Here is an 18,316-nt window from a genome sequence, read left to right as displayed (position 1 = left end):
GACTCTGGGAAAGCCCAGACACTGAGCTGAGCTGGGAGGAAGGGTGGCGAAGTGTCTGGGAGAGGAGGATTGGTATTGTGTTTATAGAGAATAGTGTTGGTTTATTATATGTGTAGTGTGGAGTGTAGAGTGCTTGGTGCACACTATTATTATTTAATAAATAATAATTATACTTTTACCTCGTGGCTGGCATTGTACCTGAGGGTTCAAGGGAGCTCTAGCACCCCCAACTGCTACACTATCTATCTATCTATCTATCTATCTATCTATCTATCTATCTATCTATCTATCTATCTATCTATCTATCTATCTATCTATCTATCTATCTATCTATCCTGCCTTGTTCTACCTATCTATCCATTGTGCCTTGTTCTATCTATCTATCTATCTATCTATCTATCTATCTATCTATCTATCTATCTATCTATCTATCTATCTATCTATCATGTAATTTTTTTTTCGCACAGCAGGTTATCAACAATAAAGTTAAATCACAGACCATACTGCATTTTCATATTCTGTGCCTATGTAGTGTGGTGTTTAGGAGCTGATGCTAGTGTACCTCTCTAGGGCCAAGGACAGGACATGGAGCACAGAACATGTATACGGCAGTGGGGAGCTGCTGGTCATAATACAGCATAAACTAACACTAGCAACACAACTCACCCCGCTAGTACAATCACACCACCAAGGGCTGTAGGGTTTGTGAGTGGGACAGGCTACTGGTCAAGACACCATTACCGAAGGAAAAGTAACCAAAGCCTGCATGGACACATGCTAACTTTGCACAGGATTACCTGACTTTCTCCTGAAAAGGTGCCATAGGCCTAGATGGGTTTCTTCTGATGGCTCAGGGGTGCACAGTCAACAAGGGGCTACAAAAAAGTGCTCTGACTTGTATATACTTGTATATATATTGTAAAAGCAATATTCCAAATAAAAAGAATTTTAAAAATGTAAGAAAAGGAAAATTGTTATTTTTCAAAGGAATTATCTATCAACATGTGTAAATGCAGTTGAATCCTTGGAGGAGGATTTAAGTCCAGCTCTTCAGTAGCACTCATCCTGCATAAATTTCCACTCTTAACACTTCATCTGTCCCCTTTTTAATATGACGTGTCACTTCCGCTCAGCTAGCTGATGGCACACAAAAATGCTGTTTTTCTGATTAAAGAATCCATGGCAGCCAGTACATTCCTAGACTCTCTGGCTGGAAAAGAATGTTAGTTCACTTGTGTGTCAACGCTACAGACCTCACAGGCAACTCACCTGAAACAAAGGCCACTTTTTCTTTTAGGATTGGCAAAACGTCAGCTGCCTTGATTCCATCGCTTCTGAAAGACCCTGGAAGAAAGCACAGATTTGGAGAAATGTCAGGTACTGCAAACTGATATAAACCCATTAGGCCATAGTTATTACTCTGTATAACAGTGCTGACAATTTTATCCAAGCTGACTTTCAGTTGTTCACTTCTTTTTGTTACACCTGAAGTCCACAAGGGTTAAGTAGCTTGCATGTGGTCACCTGGTTAAAAAGAGACAACCAGCATGTTATGGTTTGAAACCTAGTGCCCCATGAGGTGCACTACACAACCTGGTAATGTGAACATGCTAGGCTGGAGAGCTCAAATGTTCATATTTGTCATATAGTTCACTTCCTTCCATCTAAAAATGTTTTCTCAGAGAATGTTTCAGCAGGATTCTGCTCCTCTGATACAGGTGATCCATTCATCAGGAGCCAAAACGCACAATGCTACCATGGAGAAGGCAAATGAACAACATTTCAAGCCAACGGGATGTTAATTAAGAACAGGAGGCTGCTGTGAGCTCTTCTTCAGTGTAGTGGGCATAACAGCACTGCTACTATTCTATAATGAGATTACTGCTTAACCTACCGTATATACTCGCATATAAGTTGGGTCTTCAAACATAAAATCAGACCCCGACTTATACGTCTGTTCAAAAATGCGACACTTAATTATTTTTTTTTTTTACATCATCTTGCTTCCTCCAGTCTCGCATCAGTTTCTCAGACACATCAAATTTTGTGGCAGCAGCGCGGTTAGCAATTTCTTTCGCCACTTCAACAACTTTTAATTTAAAACCAGCTTCATATTTTCTTCTGATCGAATGCTCCATTGCAGATAAGGGATGATCTTACGATAAAGGTGTATGAGAAAACAGTGCAAACGTCGCTTTGGAATAGTTTGGATATTATGGTGTGGTCACGTAGGGACAATAAATAGAAAAAAAGGCAGTGTGCTCCGTGGTTACTCTCTAAGGTAGGCGTTAGAATATCATAATCTCTTGGATCATTAGCGTGAGTTTTCCGCATTTGACTTATACGACTGACATTATAAAATACTGAAAATTATACGGTAAAATCAAGCCCTGACTTATCTGCGGGAGAACTTAAAACGCGAGTATATGTGGTACATAGAATGGACTAAACTACCAATCCACTAATTCAAAGTCCTTCAGTTCTGGGGTCTGACAACAACACAATTCCCATGGATGAGACATTTGTCAGTAACACTTTAGAATAGGGGCTACCCAGATGCTTGTGTTTGTCACCGTCTAATTTGTATTGTGAGGACAGTCTTGGTAAGGGCCAGGATGAGAATACATTTCAGCTGGTAGAGGACAGGAGTTGTAAACACAAGAGGTGTCAATGGACAACAGAAAGACTGCCATACTGTTCTGGACATTGCAGGCACATCAGAAGCCAATGAGCAAACTCTATTTTGGTATTCTTGGTCCAAATGGAGGTTAGACCCTGACCCAGAGGTGGTTCCAAGGGAGTGGGCACGGACTGAGCCTTAAAAGGCCCTTTTGACCAAACAGCTATTAAACTTGGACATTGGAGGAGAGATGTGGAAGGGTTCAACTGGCAGGAGGAAGTGATTCCAAGGAGAATGGAAAGAAGGTGTTGGAGGTGAGAACGGGAGTTTGTTTTTTGTGTGTTTGAGATGGATAAGTGCAGTAAGCACCTCAACTGACAGGTGGGAATATAGAATCTATTAAAAGGTAAAGAGACGCAGTAAGTTTACTGTTTTCCTTTTTATTTATTTAATTTATTTATAAAGCACTTTAAAAACAACCTCAAGGCTGACCAAAGTGCTGTACAAAGAAAAACAACACATAAACACATAAGAACTGAAGAGATTCTTAATAGAAACTATAAAAAGTATACAAATAGCCAATATATTATACAGGGTTAAAAGCCAGAGAGTAAAAATGTGTTTTTAAATAGGATTTAAAGGCAGCTAGCGAAGGAGTCTACCTAACGTGCAACGGCAAATCATTCCAGAGTTTTGGGGCTGCAACTGAAAAAGCTTGATCACCTCGGAGTTTGCATTATGCCTTGGGAATGCGTAAAAGCATCTGGTCTGCTGACCTGAGAGAGCGAGACGGTACGTAAGGGTGTAGCAGTTCCGACAAATAAAGAGGGGCACACCCATTAAAAGATTTAAAAACAAATACAAGGATCTTAAAATGGATTCGAAAACGAATTGGAAACCAGTGGAGGGAAGCCAAAATCGGGGTAACATGCTCATGCTTTCTTGTGCCAGTTAAAAATCGAGCAGCAGCGTTTTGCACCAGCTGTAGGCGAGCCATGGAGGCCTGGCTAATTCCAAAAAGAAGTGCACTGCAGTAATCTAGACGAGATGTTATAAAAGCATGTATCACTGTTTCAAGGTTGCGCTTAGACAACACAGGCTTAATTTTTGACAGCCGCCTCAACTGGAAAAAGCAAGATTTTACCACTGCGTTCATATGGCTATCAAGTTTTAAAGTGGAATCCATTTTTACACCTAAATTTGTGATCGTGGATTTTTCAAATTGAGCCACAGTGGAAAGGTCGATGCAGGGGGTAACGCTGGTGCTATTGGGCCTAAATAGCATGACTTCTGTTTTGTTCTCATTAAAATTTAGAAAATTTAATGCCATCCAACTCCTTATGTCAATAAGGCAATCAAGCAGGGGCTGGACAGAACATGGACCTTGGCACTTCAGAGGGAAATGAAGATGAAAGGAAATACCGTGTTTCCGAAAAATAGTGCCGAGTGGCAGTGGGTACAAGGAGAACAGAAGAGGTCCCAGGATGGAGCCCTGTGGTACCCCCCAGGGGAGGGCAACAGAGGTGGAAGTAAAATCATCAATACTGACACAAAAACTTCTATCTGAAAGATAGGACCTAAACCATTGGAGTTTGAGTTTTTTAGTTTGATACATTGAGAGCTTCCTTATTTTCATCTCCCTGTGTTTATTGCTTATTTCATAAAACACCTTCTTTTAACTCACTTGGGGTCTCATTGGAGTCATTTTGTTTTTTACGGGTAGATTCTGAGCATCCTTCCAGTATACAGTATCAGGACCTTAACAAACACTTAGAAATCCCTAACGGCAACTTACAGTATTGGCTAGAAATACTACATCCCTCAGTCACTCGCTGCTTTTTAAAAAGACCTTCATAAATGCTTTGATTTATCTTAATAGGACTAACAGCATCAATGACTTTCAAGAAGGGCCAACTATAGTATATCTACTAGTCACTTACAAATATGAAGGAAGACCTTAACAAAGGCTTTGTTTGCTCTTATGACTTTCCTGAGCTTCACGTACACAATATTTTTTTTTGATGAATCAACAACACCTGCCGTTTAAATCACGCAGTGGCAGCATTTAAATCACGTGATCCTACGTTGGTAGGCGGTCTTTCCTCATTGGTCAGTGGAGTTGCCAGGTTTTTGTCTTGCAGTATGTAAAATACTGTGTACATACGAGCTTCTTCCATCGTGCTATGACTAGAATTAAGACGTATTTGGCCATAAACAGGGCGGCACGGTGGCGCAGTGGATAGCGCTGCTGCCTCGCAGTTGGGAGACCTGGAGACCTGGGTTCACTTCCCGGGTCCTCCCTGTGTGGAGTTTGCATGTTCTCCCCGTGTCTGCGTGGGTTTCCTCCGGGCGCTCCGGTTTCCTCCCACAGTCCAAAGTCATGCAGGTTAGGTGGATTGGCGATTCTAAATTGTGCTTGGTGTGTGGGTGTGTTTGTGTGTGTCCTGCGGTGGGTTGGCACCCTGCCTGGGATTGGTTCCTGCCCTGTGTTGGCTGGGATTGGCTCCAGCAGACCCCCGTGACCCTGTGTTCGGATTCAGCGGGTTGGAAAATGGATGGATGGATGGCCATCAACACTATTTTATAACATCAGGAATGACCTAGTAACTCCAAAAACTAAAAAAAAAAACTAAAAAAAGAAATGGCAGTTATGAGGTTTTTCCATTGCACATGAGCCTTATATTTCAGATATCCTTGAATGTAAGATGTGGAATTAAAGGCGGATGGATAGCAGAGGTTATTATTAGGAACTTATTAGGAGCACCTGTACACCTGCTTATCCATGCAATTATCTAATCAGCCAATCATGTGGCACTAGGGATTTTCAAGCACAACAGTCCCTAGAGTTTACACAGATGGTGCAAAAACATCAAGTGAGTGGCAGTTCTGCAGAGATTGATGAGAGAAGTCAGAGGGGAATAAACATTCTGGTTTGAGCTGATAGAAAGGCAACAGTGACTCACTCAGATAACCATTCTGTAAAACTGTGGGGAGCAGAAAAGCATCTTAGAATGTACACCACGTCAAACTTTGAGGTGTTTGAGCTACAAAAGTAGAAGACCACATCGGGTTCCACTGCTATCAGCCAAGAACAGAAAGCTGAGGCTGCAGTGGGCACAAAATCACTGGAAAACTGGACAGTTGAAGACTCACAAAAGCGTAGCCTGGTCTGATGAATCTCGATTTCTGCTGAGGCACACAGATGGTGGGGTCAGAATTTGGCAGCAACAGCATGAATCCATGCACCCAACCTGCCTTGTGTCAACAGTCCAGGCTGGTGGAGGTGGTGGTGGTGTAATGGTGTTGGGAATGTTCTCTTTGCACACTTTGGGACTGTTAATACAAATTAATTATTGCTTGAATGCTTTGGTGTATTTGAGTATTGTTGCATGATCATGGGCATCACTTCATGGCCACAACTGATCCATTTTCTAAGGGTTACTTCTAGCACGATAATGCACCATGTCACATAACAAACGTTGCCTCTGTCTGCTTTCATCAACACGACAATGAGTTCAGAGCTCTTCAGAGGTCTTTCCAATCACCACGTCTGAATCCATTAAAACACATTTGGGATTTGTCAGAACGGGAGATGCACAGCATAAATGTGCAGCTGACAAGTCATGTGATGCAATCATGTCAACATGGACCAGCAGCTCAAAGGGATGTTTTCAACATCTTGTGGAATCCACGCCACGAGGAACTGAAGCTGTTTTAATAGCAAAAGGAAGACCTACCCAGTATTAGTGAAGAGTTTCGAATAATTTGCTTAGTAAGTGTGTGTTGGTCGTTCAGGGATGGATCCTGTCTTACATCCAATTTGGGTAAATGAATGAACGCAAAAAAATGAATACTAAATCAATCAGTACAGCTGGACAGTATGATATGGATCACAGCGTGATACCATTCAGTATAAGGCACTCTCTCGAAGTGTTTAGATAGATAGATAGATAGATAGATAGATAGATAGATAGATAGATAGATAGATAGATAGATAGATAGATAGATAGATAGATAGATAGATAGATACTTTATTAATCCCAATAGGTTTCCTTTTCAGATAATCAGTATGATGGATCCCAGTCCTTAATACAGCTGTTAAATGCTAGTGTGTTTAGTGTAATAGGACTAAAGTCATACCATCATGTACAGTGTTCACTCTCTGGAAAAGTTCTTAATTTAGCAAGAATAAGAAAGCTAACAACAAGGCTAACTGTTGCAGCTTTATGGACCTCCTTGACAGCATTCATCATAAGATGCACTGTGCAAAATAAAACCAATAATACTCGGCGTATTTGTAAGGGTGACCATGCCTTTCTATGGTAGGAAAGATCATTTGATTCTGAAGGAAAACTAAATTGCACAGAGGTAAGAAATGACTTCCACAAAGCAGAAGGTTAATTTAGATGTTCACCCACACATTTGGAAACATTTCCAAATCCAATGCAGAGTCATGGACAATAGAACCTGTTCCAGCAGTAAACAGTGGATGAGACACCAGTCCACCAGAAGGCACACCCACCTGCGCACACTCCTCAGAGTCACCAGTTAGCCTAGCAGGTCCATCTTTGGGATGTGAGAGGAAAGCTGGAGCTCCTACAGAAAAATCCACCCAAACAAATGGAGAACATGCAAACTCCACAGAGACATCAGTCCGATGTTAGTAGGTCTCAATTCAATTAATACTAAATTTCTGTCTTTTCTTTGCAAATAAGAATTTATTGTACAGTTTATTTTATTTTATATAATGATAAAAGCCACATGAAATGTTGATTTTGTATCACAGAAAAATAAAGGCCTGAACACATAATCAGTTGTGACATGGTCACCTCTTCTTTTTTAGCTTTAATCCCAATGCCCCCTCTCAACCTGCAAACTGTCACTTGCAACTGTAAAATGTATTTACAAGTAAAGGCCTAAATGCAAATGGTGAGTCTAACCACTACCATCTGTCAGCACCAGTTCTGGACAGACCCCCAGTGCATCTGTTGTATTGCCATGGGGGGAGTTGGGGGGCACAAAACACAAGAGATAGCTTTGACTTGTCTGCCAATTGGGTTAAAAGAAGGATCTGAAAGGTCAATGAACTGCACGATTCATCACAAAAAATACTGACTTGATAATAAGGCAAAGGAATTAATAAAACAGTCAGCAAACAGGAAAAGGTTCCTATTTCAATTGGTTTATATGTTTAAAAAGTATCATTTGAGCCCACCAGTTATACATGCCAGTATTTGAAATGTATTATTATACAACAGTGCAGCTAGGTGGTGCAGTGGTTAGCATAGCAGCCTCCTAGATCTAGCATCCCAGGGTCTGAATCCTGCATATGGTCACTGTCTGTGTGGAATGAGCACGTTCTCCCAAGAATCAAAGACGTGCCGCTTACGTTCAGTGGTCATTCCATATTTGCCCTGTAGGAGTGTGAGAATTAGTGCGTGTGAATGGACCTTACAATGGACTGGTTGGTTAAACAGAAGGAAACCCAGAGCACAGATAAGAGTCAAATGTGGCATATGGAGTGAGGTCATCAGTGGAGTCCCCTGGGGGTCTGTCTTGGGACCGTTACTTTTTCTGATCTATATTAATGTCAGCGTTTCTGGTGCTGTTAGTAAACCTGTGAAATTCTCAGAAGATACTAAAATTGAAGAATTGGCAGACACTGAGGAGGCAGCAAAAACAATTCAAGAAGACTTGGACAAGCTTCAAAGCTGGGTGAATGCAGTTTAATGTAGAAAAGAGCAAAAGGGACGTCAGTTAAAAATACAAGATGGATGATGCTATCCTATGGGAAGCAACCTCTGAAAAGAATTTAGGTGCTTGCGTTGACACAACATTGTCATCCTTTAAGCAATGCGTAGGAGCTACCAAAAGGCAAATAAAATGTTAGGTTATATTGTGAAAACTGTTAAAAATAAATCAAGGGACATAACACTCAAATTATATAATGCACTAGTAAAACCACATCTGGAGTATTGTGTGCAGGTCTGGTCACCACACCGCGAAAAAGACAAAGCAGCACAAGATGTGCAGAGGAGAGCAACCAAGTGCACGCCAAGACTTAAGGACACGTCCAACAGGCTCAGAGAATTAAACTTATTTAGTCTCGAGCAGTGGAGACCTAATCCTGGTCTTCAAACTCCTCAGTGACTTTGATAAAGTAGATACAGCAGAATTCTGTCAACTTAAGGGTGAATCGTATACTGGAGGACAGGCAGTGGAATTGGAGGGGAACAACTTTTAGTACTGAATCCAGGAAGCACTTCTTTATGCAAAGGGTTGGGGGACTCTGGAACAAACTACCGAGACATGTAGTTGAATTAAAAACCTTTGACAATCTTCAAGAAGTTATCTGGAGGAGATACTGGGACAGTTTACCTAAACAAAGGAGCCTTACGGACTGAATGGTCTCCTCATGTCTCGTGTTCTTATGTTATGTATGTCAGGAGAGATCCCTGAATTAGGCTTTAAGAATGTTATGTAAGATACGCGTAGACCCTTTTAAAGGATAAACAGGTTGGGGAAATGGATGCATGCAAAACAAAAACTATAAAATCTCAAACTTTATAAATCTATTCAAATGTTAAGATTGCTTCCTATCAGCACAGATGTTCCTCCAGATACTCTGGGTTACATCCCACATTGCAAAGCAGTGCGTGCCTGGCAGCTGTAAATTGGCCCAATATGAGTGTGTATGGCCTGGAACTCCATCCATGCCTCAGTTCCCAGCATCGCACTGTTAAGGACGCTAGTGGTCTCGTCTGCATATGCTCCCACCGGTTAGCATACTAACAACCCTGGGCAGTGGCATTGACCCCAATCTGTCAACTACTCAATCAATGCATAGACTGATCATCAGACTTGTATTATATTTATTACACGCATTGGCTAATATAATTCATTGTCAAATTCTATATTCTAAATCAAGGGTCCACAACTCCGGTCCTGGAGGGCCTCAGTGGCTGCAGCTTTTCATTCTAATCTTTCTCTTAATTAGTGACCTGTTTTTGCTGCTAATTAATCCATCCATTTTCCAACCCACCGAATCCGAACACAGGGTCACGGGGGTCTGCTGGAGCCAAACCCAGCCAACACAGGGCACAAGGCAGGAACCAATCCTGGGCAGGGTGCCAACGCTGCTAATTAAGTTCTTTTGAATTAATTTTATTTGACTTGCTCTTGAAGACTCAGACGTCTTAATTGTTTCTTTTTCCTTAATTAGTAGCCAAACAATAATGAGATACAAAATGAACCAAAACACAATCAGCAAAACATAACCAACATTGTCGATCACACAATATCTGAAAATAAAGAAAGGTGAAGGTCTCAGGAAGGTTGATCTGCTCAGGTCCCCAACACATTTTAACAGAGCTCTTAGAAAAGAGAAAAATCAACAATTTCAGAAATGTATGTTATTGCACAATGAAAGCAGCAACAAGCCATGGAATTAAAGAACGGGTTTAATTAACAACACGAATCAGAGCCTGATTAGCAACTGGTTGGAGTTTGAGGCCCTGACTTAGTTGGTCTTCTGTTGGCTCCCTCACGTCATATTTAATTTCTGTTTAGGTGCCATTTAAGAAAGAAATGAAGCAATTCAGAGGAATGATGAAGAAATTCAGGGAAGCAAATCTTAAAAAACAAGTCAATTAAAATGAATTCAAAAGAAGTTAATTAGGAACAAAAACTGATGCACTAATTAAGAAAAGGGTTAGAATGAAAATCTGCAGCCACTGGGGCCCTCCAGGGCCGGAGATGGGAACCCCTGTTCTAAATTATATATATATTTTTAACATTTTATTGAATTTATTATTTTCCTCATCCTTTTTGAAACTGTTGAGCTTTTCATTTTGTAACCTGTAGTCAAGTTCAGTCAATAAAACGCCATATGTCAGCAGGCACATGACACAGCAATGACGTACACCGGTGGAGGTTGTTGGGCCCCACAACAATTGAATTGTTAAGTCCAAGATGATTGTATGAAACGTTGTTTTCTTCAAATATTATCAATACAATTATTTAAAAAGCAGGCAAAATGCAACCAGATTAATAAATGTTAAACAAAGCAATAAATGCAGATCTATGGGGAAGAGCTGCCACTGACACCTGTCGACTGTTTGCATGCCCTCCTCTTCTTCATGTGGGTTTTCTTTAATCATTAAATTTGCCTGATGTGATGGTTCAACTCTTAGAGTGGGCTCTTGTTTCTACATCTGGTACTTTTGGATAGGAATCCTGCTCCCTATAATCCTGTACTACAATGGCTAAAACTGAAGGATGACAAGCTACGAAACAGGTCTGTAACATTTGTCCTAAAATAGAAGCAGAAACATTAAATACCAATAAAGTCGACGCTTTTTAGACTAAACTTATCCTACAAATTAGAGTTTTTATAATGATTAAGCTTTTTCGTAGAACAAATAATCATAGAGGAATGGATAAAAATAACCAAAGGCCCAAAGCAGTAAACATCTGATTGCTTTTCAATTACAGGAAAATGACATTGGCTGCCCCGATGTGTAAGAAAACATCATTCCCCTGCCGTACTGTAATCTTTCCTCTACTTGTTCACGGCTTGCTTTTTATGCAGCTTGTTCAGGATCACATTTCTAAATTTGATGATGCGTGATGAGAATGCAAACAATAAAAAAATACTGTCTACCGGTATTATTTTAATTTTAGAGAGCTTTCACAAAAGAAAGTGTGAGGCTGTACTTGTCTCAATTGTATACTGTCAACCATCCATATCGGCGTCTAAGAGGCACGAGGCGAACAGATAAGACAGGAAATGTCTTCATATTTCTGACTACATTTTCATATGATAGAGGACCGATCTGCAAATTGGAAGAAGCTGCATCAGCCACAGGCACTGAATTCTCTAAGCGTTTCGCCTTCATTGCTCTTTTCCTTCAATGCATGTAATGGTGTAGAAATCAACAGGAGTAACATTTAATGTAAAAGGCAGAGTGTGCCATTATAGGGGAAAAAACAAGACAAAAACCAAGTTAAATGAAGCCAATTCACCATGCCAAGCCATCTGCTGCCAAATGGAATATTAAATCCCACAAGTCCCAAGGGACTCATACACTTTGGTGTCACAAAGAAACGCCTCAGCAATAGTGAATTTGAGCTAGTGGCAAACATTTTATTTCTAGACAAAGAGTCATTTCTAATTGGCTTCTTCCATTTCTAAATTTCCATATATATATATGTTTAATCTGTTTATGATATGAGAGATGTATTGAGCATCAGGGTTAAACATCTAGCAGGGCTCCATATTCTGATCATCTTTGTTAACAGCACATAAGACATTCAAAATGAGGATGAGCTCAATAGAGGTAAACGCAGAACAAATGTCCACAGCAGCAAACTGAAGGTGGATGGGGTATCACTGACCGGACATTTTCAGAACTTCTTGAAAGCAATATGATGATTTCTTCTGTTGCTAACAAAAAAGTCCAAAACAATTCACTTAAATACCACTGTAATCTTCTCAATATCATGACCCTGGGGATATGTACTCTCCCCACTGCTCTTCACCCTCTTTACTAACGAACGCACCTCTAAGAACCCCTCTGTCAAACTCCTCAAAGATGAGGACGACAGAACCATCATTGGACTCATCACAAATTGTAATGAGTCTGCGTACGGAAGGGGCATTGAACAGCAGGCCCTTTGGTGTGGTCAGAAACGAACTGAAGCTAAATACAGTGGAATCTCGGTTTGTGAGCATAATTCGTTCCAGATACGTGCTCACAGTCCAAAGCACTCACATATCAAAGTGAATTTCCCCATAAGAACTAATGGAAACTCAGATGATTCGTTCCACAACCCAAAACTATTCATATAAAAATGATTAAAACAAAATATAAAGTAAAAATACATAAAACAAATTAACCTGCACTTTACCTTTGAAAAGAATCATGGCTGGTGTGAGTGAGTTTCTAAACTCTTGTGGGATTCCACCCAACGGGACGACACGCGGAGGAGCGTCCCAAATCAATAGCAGTCTCCCAGCACTGTAGCAGTTCGCCGTAAAAGCGAATCCGAAAAGATCGCGGACATGCTATAAGCACCTGCCGTGATGGGTGATATAAGGAACAAGGAACATTATAAATGCGCAGTGTCTGTGTATAGGAGAGTGGCAGATTCCGCTACAATAAATAACCACGCTGTTGCTGTTTCAAGCTGGATAAAGCTGGTATTGCTAAAGTACTGAGACTCAGCTTCGTGTTTTGGGGTGCAAGATGGGGACTCGCACGTCACAGAACACACACACACACACACACACAGTCACAATGCTGTAGTAAACAGTATACGCTCATACGGATGTTGACTATATGAGTGAGGCACGCTGACTCAGATGTAGAATAGGAGACGATTGCCCACAATCCTACAGCGAGAGAGAGAGAGAAGAACCATCAGCTCAGTTGTGATCACATGACGCTCGGCTGTGATCACATGACACTCAGCAGACAAAGCGTATACATACCACTCGTATTGCAAGACCTCGCTCGTTTATCAAGTCAAAATTTATTAAAAATTTTAGCTCGTCTTGCAAAACACTCGTAAACCAAGTTACTCGCAAACCGAGGTTCCACTGTATACTCAAAACTGTAGAGACAACAGTAGACTTCAGGAGGGACCCCCCCCCCAGTATTGTCTCTTCTCAACATACTTAATACTGTCGTGTCAGTTATGGAAACCTTCACGTCTATGGGATCTATACTCTCATGGGACTTGAAATGGAAGACCAATAGAGATTCCATTTAAAAAAAGGCAGCAGATGTACTTCCTGTGGCAGCCGAGGGAGTTCAATCTATCAAAGGAGCTGCAGATTCAGTTCTACACTGCAATCTTTGAGTCTGTTCTCAGCTAATCCATTACAGTGTAGTTTGGATCAACAACTAAATATGACAAAAACAATGAACAGTCAAATCTGCCGAAAAGACCACTGGCATTAGTCTTCCCACCTTACAGGACAGAATCATGGCACCGGCAGGGGGAATCATCACGACTCCTCACATTTAGGCCACAATTTCTTTTGAACTTCTCCCAACTGCCTGGCATTATTGATTAAAATCTGCCAAAAAGAGCATGGAGGCCACCAATGTCATAAACAGTTAACTCCACTCTCCCTGCTCAGGCTGGGCTCCACCAACAGCTTATAAAAGTTTTCAATATAGCTAGGGCTTAAATCAGTATTTGCTACACTGCTTTACAGGTGTTTACTCATCAATCGTGTGTATGTTTGTCATGTAACTACACATGGAGAGTCAAATTCCTCGTATGAACTTCTCATTAGCTACTTGGTCTGCCCAAAAAGCAATTGACAATAAGCTCTAATCGATTTTAAAAATAAAGCGCAACCTAAACATTAAAAGTGTGTCGATTCACTCAGAAAACAGCAAGTGATACCTCCAGTGACCGGCCTAAATCAATGATTCAGGATTGTCCTCCAGATTTGAAGGGTGCCTGACCTGGCCAATGTGTCATTGGGCTCCATTATTCCCCTTGTGAACAGCCAGTGTCCTCTAATACTGAGAACAGGGGATGGCACTGGGGGCCACCAAGAAGACCAAAATGAGACAATGACTACTCAGTTTCATGCTGGTTGTACTGACTAGCAGGGCAGACAGCCCAGGAGACAGAAAACGCTGAATCAAAGTTTAAGGACAGGCTAGGGTCAAATGTCATGCGTCAGATTGTGTTTTAGTGTATGTTGTGTTTTTTTTATGTTTTTTTTTTTTTTTGCTGTATTTGAACTCAATTATTTACTGCTCTTTAAATGTTCTTACGTTTCATATTTATTGTGGGAGGAGCCTCCAAAAGGTGAGGCCACCTTGATGTTACTTCTACTGGCTCCTCCCTCTCACTATAAAAGGCTGACAGCTGGAGAGATCCAGCAGTGGTTCACTGATGAGCGTTGTGAGTCTTATGTGAGTGCTGTTTTCTTTGCTGATTCCTGCTTTATGGACTTTTTCACTCTTGTACTTGGCTTACCCTTTAGGTTAGTGCTTTTACCTGAGATAGCCTTTTAGGCAACTCCTTCTAGCTCAGTTAAACATTTTTATTATTTTTCTTCTTAATTTTGTTGGATACTAGGGGGCTTTGCCACCAGCTCGCTTCGCTCGCCAACACCCCGGCCCGCGCTATGTGCCAGCCACTTTGTGTCTATGTCGGTCGCATATGTGGATTTCACTTTCACCAAACAACAAATCTTTTAATTCTCGCGGATACACCTCTTCACTGGGAAGAAACACTACTTTTCCCTGATGGCAACACAAATTAGACGATTTACAAGTCTCTGACTTAAAGTTTAAATCCGAACAATATAGTCGAACTCTTTTCGCTGTTCCGTTATTTCACCGAGTAATAATTTCCGTTTGTTTGCGCTAATGCGATCTTTACTATAATTATTTTGAGACTTTCAAATTTTACTACTTTCATTATCTCTAACCTGCTCTGCATGGGTATCGCACCAACGTTTTTGAATTCTTTACGATGTACTGCTTTGTCATCTACTCCCTGTCTTTTATTTCATGGTTTAAATCTCTTGTCACAAAGTCTCGTCTTGTGGGACGTGAAAGTATCTCTATGAAAAAGTCACGTCTCGTCCCAGGCAAAAAAGTCTTGTCTCGTCCCAGGATTCTTTTATTATAATAGAGAGAAATATTTACTTATAAAGTCAGGCTTCTTGGGGTAAAGCCTTTTTTTTATGCTCAAACACAGTGAAGTCCTAGCCTTGCAGGTGGTATTTGAAGGACAACTCATCCTTTTTGATACTGTGTCTTTAGCTAATCACAACAATTGCCAAATAATCAAAGGAAAACTCTCAAAACTACTCATAATCCATCCACAAATCCTGAAACTTGGACAACAAGTGACATGTGATGCTGATTTTTATTCTGTCATGATCTCCTATTGACAAGTGGCAGTAATGTGCATAGCAACAACAAACAATGTCCACTAAAAATGACGTGCACCAATCCTGAAAATAATAATGTGCTGCACAAAGATGTAAAATATTGCAAAGAAACTGTAAAATACCCCAAATATGAAAAACAATAATGAAATTAACTCCACATATATTCAGAAACTGTTCGAATAAAAAAAAAAAAAATGGAAAAAACATGGAATGATCACAGACAAAAAATAAAAACTGTTCACATTCATGACACTAGTAACAGCAGGAAGCTCAGGAGCAGTCCAGGGTGCATGGACCTTTATATCAGGATATGAGGTGCTGAAGAACCAATGACTGAGACAGGATGGTATAAGAAGTGCTGGTCTTGAAGCAAGCTCCATGGAAAGGTATGAATAGTCATTCACTGCCAGTGCACATTCACGTGAGATCTGGGTGGCTCATGTCAGTGGGTGGAAGTGAAAGAAAAGAGGCTTCAGAGAACTGGAATGGTGGGAGGAAACGCAGGGCACTGCATTATGCAATGCCTTTAAAGGTGGGCTCCTGCAGGTGCTTACTGGCTTGTGCAGATTTTATTATTCCCCTACTAGACATCTGTGTTTTTGCTGGAAAAATACCTTCTGTTAATGAAAACCTTTGTGTGCTGGAGTTTACACTGGGCAAAAATGAAACGGACAGACAGACAGACAGATAGCTAGATATGTGAAAGACACTATACAAATAGATAGATAGATAGATAGATAGATAGATAGATAGATAGATAGATAGATAGATAGATAGATAGATAGATAGATGTGAAAGGCACTATATAATAGATAGATAGATAGATAGATAGATAGATAGATAGATAGATAGATAGATAGATAGATAGATAGATAGATAGATAGATAGATAGATAGATAGATGTGAAAGGCACTATATAATAGATAGATAGATAGATAGATAGATAGATAGATAGATAGATAGATAGATAGATAGATAGATAGATAGATAGATAGATAGATAGATAGATAGATAGATAGATAGATAGATAGATAGATAGATGCCAGCCTATGCAGTTCAATATGGAATGTCTAAAGGGAGACTTGGCAAGTCAGCTACTGAACCCTGGAGACTGCATCCTTGAGACCCCATAGATTTAGCAGTTCAGTTGACTTCTAGATCTTTCTTTTTTGGTCCCTATAGTTGCAGTGGTAGCAGCAGCAGCCCCTCACTCCAAAATGAGCTTCAACCCCATTTGTGAGCTCCATTACTGTCTGTAAGATGTGCCATAATTCAGGGAGATGGGCTCGGGCACAACCACAATCCATTTTGCTCTAATGTTGTTAAAGCGGTCTTGTCATCAGTGAGCTTTATAACCCATTAGAAGTAAATCAAAATGATTTTTACAAACCATCATTTTCCTTTATTATTCATGTTCAAATCCCTAACGCCATTTTGCCTTTGGCTCATCGAACTTCAGTAGTGACAACTGAGTCTTTGCCAGCTATGCAGATTGTTAGGAGTGGCGCGGTCTCAAACACACACACATGTATATATTCATTATATTGTATATATTAGTTATCAGCCTAAAATACAGACTAGTGTTAGATTTATGTGGTATTAATGTAATCAAGAAAGTGACCCTTAAAAAATTAACAACCAAAAAAAATTTGTAAAATATACTATACAGTACCTGACATAAGCCAGCTGGGTCTGTCTGGCCAAAACAGTATTAAGACTAGAAGTTTTATTGCCTCACATGGTACCATAAATATCTGTGTTTCCCTCCTCCTTCCCCGTCTCTGGATATCGCATTCATATTTTTAATTCTACATCTGCAAGTCGTAAAAGTAAATTGGCCAATAAGACATGAGCATCCTAGACTTCTGTTGCAGAGACAATTCCATCTTGCTGAGCTCTGCACATCACTCTACAAAGTTGGCATGCCAGTTCTACTTGAGCTTTCCAAGAACTGTGTGTTTGCAATATACATCTTTCAAGTTACTACGGTTGGGATAAAAAATATACAGGACAGGCAACATTAGGAATGATCATTGCTCATTAGACAGAAATGTCACAAAAAAAGCAGAATACGCAGCAGGGCTTTATCCAAAAGGGTGGAGAAAGCAGAAGGAATCTATTAGCTTACAGTGAAAGGCCTTGTAAGCTGCTTCTTCACGACATATAAATGTTCCTGATCTGTTTAACTTGTAAATATTTCATATGACTAATCATGATTGACAATTTTCCAAATTTTTGGTTAAAAAACTTTAATAACGTGAGGACTGTTGTGCTATGTCTGTGCCCAGAATGCAGTGCAAGTCTCTGGAAATACCGTCTGCCATTTTAAAGAACAAGTGAGCACACCACCGTCTTGTGCCACCTGCCGAAATGACAGGCTGCGGACTGGTATATAAGGTGATAGCACTCAACTACCCTGATAAGACCACTTAAAGGCAGGACATGTCAACAAGCTAATAATTATAAATTAAGTACGCAGCCACAACAACCAACACCTCAGACCAGATAATCCACCTGAAGTTAAGCATGTTCCAGCCCAGCCACTACTTGTATGAGAGACTAACTGGGCAAGTTTGGGTTGCTGCTGAAAGAGGTGTTGGTAAGGCTAGCAGGGGGTGCTTACCCAGTGGTCTTTGTGTGGGTCGCAATGGCCCAATGCAGTGATGAGAACACTGTGCTGAAAAATGGTCCTGAGGTCTTCACTCACTTTGGTCATAAAAAAATCTCCACACATTATTCAAAAAGAGTAGGGTGTTTCATGATGCCCT

At 40.5% G+C, this 18,316-nt stretch overlaps 1 protein-coding gene across 6 annotated transcripts in view; it reads right to left on the bottom strand.

The window, feature by feature from the left end:
• Positions 1–18,316, bottom strand: part of kalrna (kalirin RhoGEF kinase a) — a 797,086-nt gene that overhangs the window by 499,346 nt on the left and 279,424 nt on the right. For all 6 annotated transcript variants that reach the window (XM_051930993.1, XM_051930994.1, XM_051930990.1 and 3 more), the window contains exon 2: positions 1,270–1,344. In XM_051930993.1, coding sequence (XP_051786953.1) covers positions 1,270–1,344 — 75 coding nt within the window. The remainder of the gene's footprint in view (positions 1–1,269; positions 1,345–18,316) is intronic.

Source organism: Erpetoichthys calabaricus, chromosome 8 (assembly GCF_900747795.2).
Source record: "Erpetoichthys calabaricus chromosome 8, fErpCal1.3, whole genome shotgun sequence".
Taxonomy (NCBI): domain Eukaryota; kingdom Metazoa; phylum Chordata; class Cladistia; order Polypteriformes; family Polypteridae; genus Erpetoichthys; species Erpetoichthys calabaricus.
The sequence above is the reverse complement of the archived record's forward strand: the minus strand, read 5'-3'. Positions and strand labels throughout refer to the sequence as shown.